General features: G+C 41.5%; 1 protein-coding gene across 2 annotated transcripts in view; it reads left to right on the top strand.

Annotated features, from left to right (window-relative positions):
* Window positions 1–2,500, top strand: part of LOC138043608 (protein regulator of cytokinesis 1-like) — a 28,155-nt gene that overhangs the window by 25,069 nt on the left and 586 nt on the right. For both annotated transcript variants that reach the window (XM_068889965.1, XM_068889964.1), the window contains exons 15-16: window positions 982–1,164; window positions 2,206–2,500. The exon at window positions 2,206–2,500 is cut by the window's right edge and continues 586 nt beyond it. In XM_068889965.1, coding sequence (XP_068746066.1) covers window positions 982–1,164; window positions 2,206–2,283 — 261 coding nt within the window. In that variant the 3' untranslated portion in view covers window positions 2,284–2,500. The remainder of the gene's footprint in view (window positions 1–981; window positions 1,165–2,205) is intronic.

Raw genomic sequence — 2,500 nt, 5'->3', positions numbered from 1 at the left:
ACTTTGTCCCACCATTGACCGAATGCAAAAATGTCCACCAACAAATTATTCTTTTGTCTTTGTGTTAATTAGCCTAACTAGCCTCGTTCACACGCGTGAAATTGAAAGAATTTGGGCTGTAAAACGAGGCTAGTTAGGCAAATTAACACAAAGACAAACAAATAATTTGTTGGCGGCCATTTTTGCATTTGGTCAATTGTCCACCTTTTTTCCAAGTTAAACAGCAATGTATAATTTGGAGCAGGGTTTGCTTACAGTATAACAAGATTAGTTCGGCATCGAGCTACTCAATCCAATTTCCTTTGCATGGCAAGAATTTAAGTGCTTCTCTGTTAAAAAAAAAATTCCTTTTTTTTTGTCTTCTACTGTTCTTTTTGCACAAAGGGTGTTTGCTTGTCATTTGACCAGCAGAATGTTAAGCCTTTGTTTCAAACACAGCATTTTTTCAAGTTTAAACCTCATTATTCAGCAGTGTGCGATATAATCTTTATAGAACTGGGTCAAGGGAAAAAAAGGTCAGTCTTAAATGTGGGTAATGGTGGGCCTTAAAATCCAAAACTGGGGAGCAGGGCTGGCGCAGTGGCGAAAGCACTCGCCTTCCACCAATGTGGCCCAGGATCGATTCCCGGCTCCTACGCCATATGTGGGTTGAGTTTGTTGGTTCTCTACTCTGCTCCGAGAGGTTTTTTCCCCGGGTACTCCGGTTTCCCCCTCTCCTCAAAAACCAATATTTGCAGGCGTAGCTCAGTTGGCTAGTGCGCGGCTTTCGGAGCAAGGGGGTCCCCAGTTCGATTCTCGGTAACTTCAACGTCTGTTTCCACTTTCCTCTGACCCGTGTAAAGAAAGTTTAGAAGTCCAGAAAGTTTGTGTTACTGTAGCGGTCGATCTCCTTTAAAAAAAGATGTTAATACCGGCCATGCAAAAGACCTGTTGGTGCATGAGCAACAACTAGTACTTATTATGCTGTCTCCATATTAACAGACGGAGGCCAGGAGACTATCGGCTAGATTAGCGGGAAAAAGAAAGGTTCTGGGAGAGAAAAATGGAAACATTAGTAAACTTGACATCACTGGCAATACATCAATTCAAGTTGTTCATGGCTTCAAGTCTACCAGCAAAAGAGATGAATCACTGGTTGCTTGCACATCATACAACGAGTTCGCAGTAAGTGATATTAGGGACTTTAAGATCTGCGACGCGGTCGTCAAAGAAAACGTTACGAAACAACATCATTGGTTAAAACAGGAAAAAATGATCGTGGTGCACGTACGGCACGCATTTTAGCATACATTCGTGCGGTACTTTGCACAACGACGTGAAATCATCAAATTTGAGGAATTGACGACAACGCGAGCGTAAAATGTGAATCTTTCAGTCTGTTTTTACTCTGAAACCCGCTCGTACCACTTTATTTTTAGGATACTTCACCCACATTAGGGAGCTTAATTAAGCACGCGCGTTTTTGAGAGGCGGACGGTAACCGGAAGAGAAAATTTCGCGTGCCAGAACAGTGGTGTCTCCCAGATTTTTATACTAATCATCTCTAATGGAGAAAAGATACTTGGCAATGTAAATGTGGTTGTGGGAAAACAGCTCACTTCCGGTTGCCGTCCGCGTCTCAAAAACGCCCGTGCTTAAGTTCCCTATTGTGCGACGCGGACGAGATGGTCTAACCGCGAGAAACTTACGATGGTGCAAAGCTACATTTTGAGGTGGCGTTTTCGTCGATGTGGCCATCGTAGATCTTGAACTCCCTATTACAGCTGTGGATCATTATTAGGTAAAACAGACTTCTAAGTGTACATGTACATTTGCAACCAAAGTTTGGGCAATAAACAGCATTCAACAGAGGGAATTACAGTCGTTAGTTTACAGAGATTACCGTAACTTATCCTTTAACTTTTGGCAAGAACACAGGAAGACGTCCACGGAAGAAACGTTTTTTTTGTGTGTGAAACGATTCACTTTATATTTTTTGTGCATTAGATCTGGCAGTAAAATGGTTATTTCATAGGAATTAATGTTACTGTGATGAGCAGTTTTTTTCCTGGAGATGAATCGCTGCAGACTGTCTGAGAACCTAGATGGTGCTACCTCTACAAAAGTATCAAATTGTCAGTGTTTGTGGATGAGTGACTTGTGAAGAGGCCCAGAAGGCCGTAATTCTTTCGTGGCTATTGTTTTGATTTAAGTTTTGTCTTTTAGAATGGTCTTGCAACAGAAGAGAACCACCTTCGAAGCAGTATGCTCAACAGAACACACTCTGTCATGTCATTTGTATAGAGCTTCAAGAGAGGGAAACAGTGAATGCACTTCTCATGTACATATAAATTCAACATGCTCTTCAACTTTTAGTTGTGGTGCTGAAAGTTCACCTAGAAAGAATGTAAATTGAAGGATAAAGTTTCCAGAGATCTGGCAATATAAACTGAAGAACTTCATGGACAAACTAGTGGGCAACAACTCAACCGCAAAGTGAAAATGATATCACTCAATTTCC

The sequence above is a fragment of the Montipora capricornis genome, chromosome 3 (genome assembly GCF_036669925.1).
Source record: "Montipora capricornis isolate CH-2021 chromosome 3, ASM3666992v2, whole genome shotgun sequence".
NCBI lineage: Eukaryota > Metazoa > Cnidaria > Anthozoa > Scleractinia > Acroporidae > Montipora > Montipora capricornis.
The sequence above is the reverse complement of the archived record's forward strand: the minus strand, read 5'-3'. Positions and strand labels throughout refer to the sequence as shown.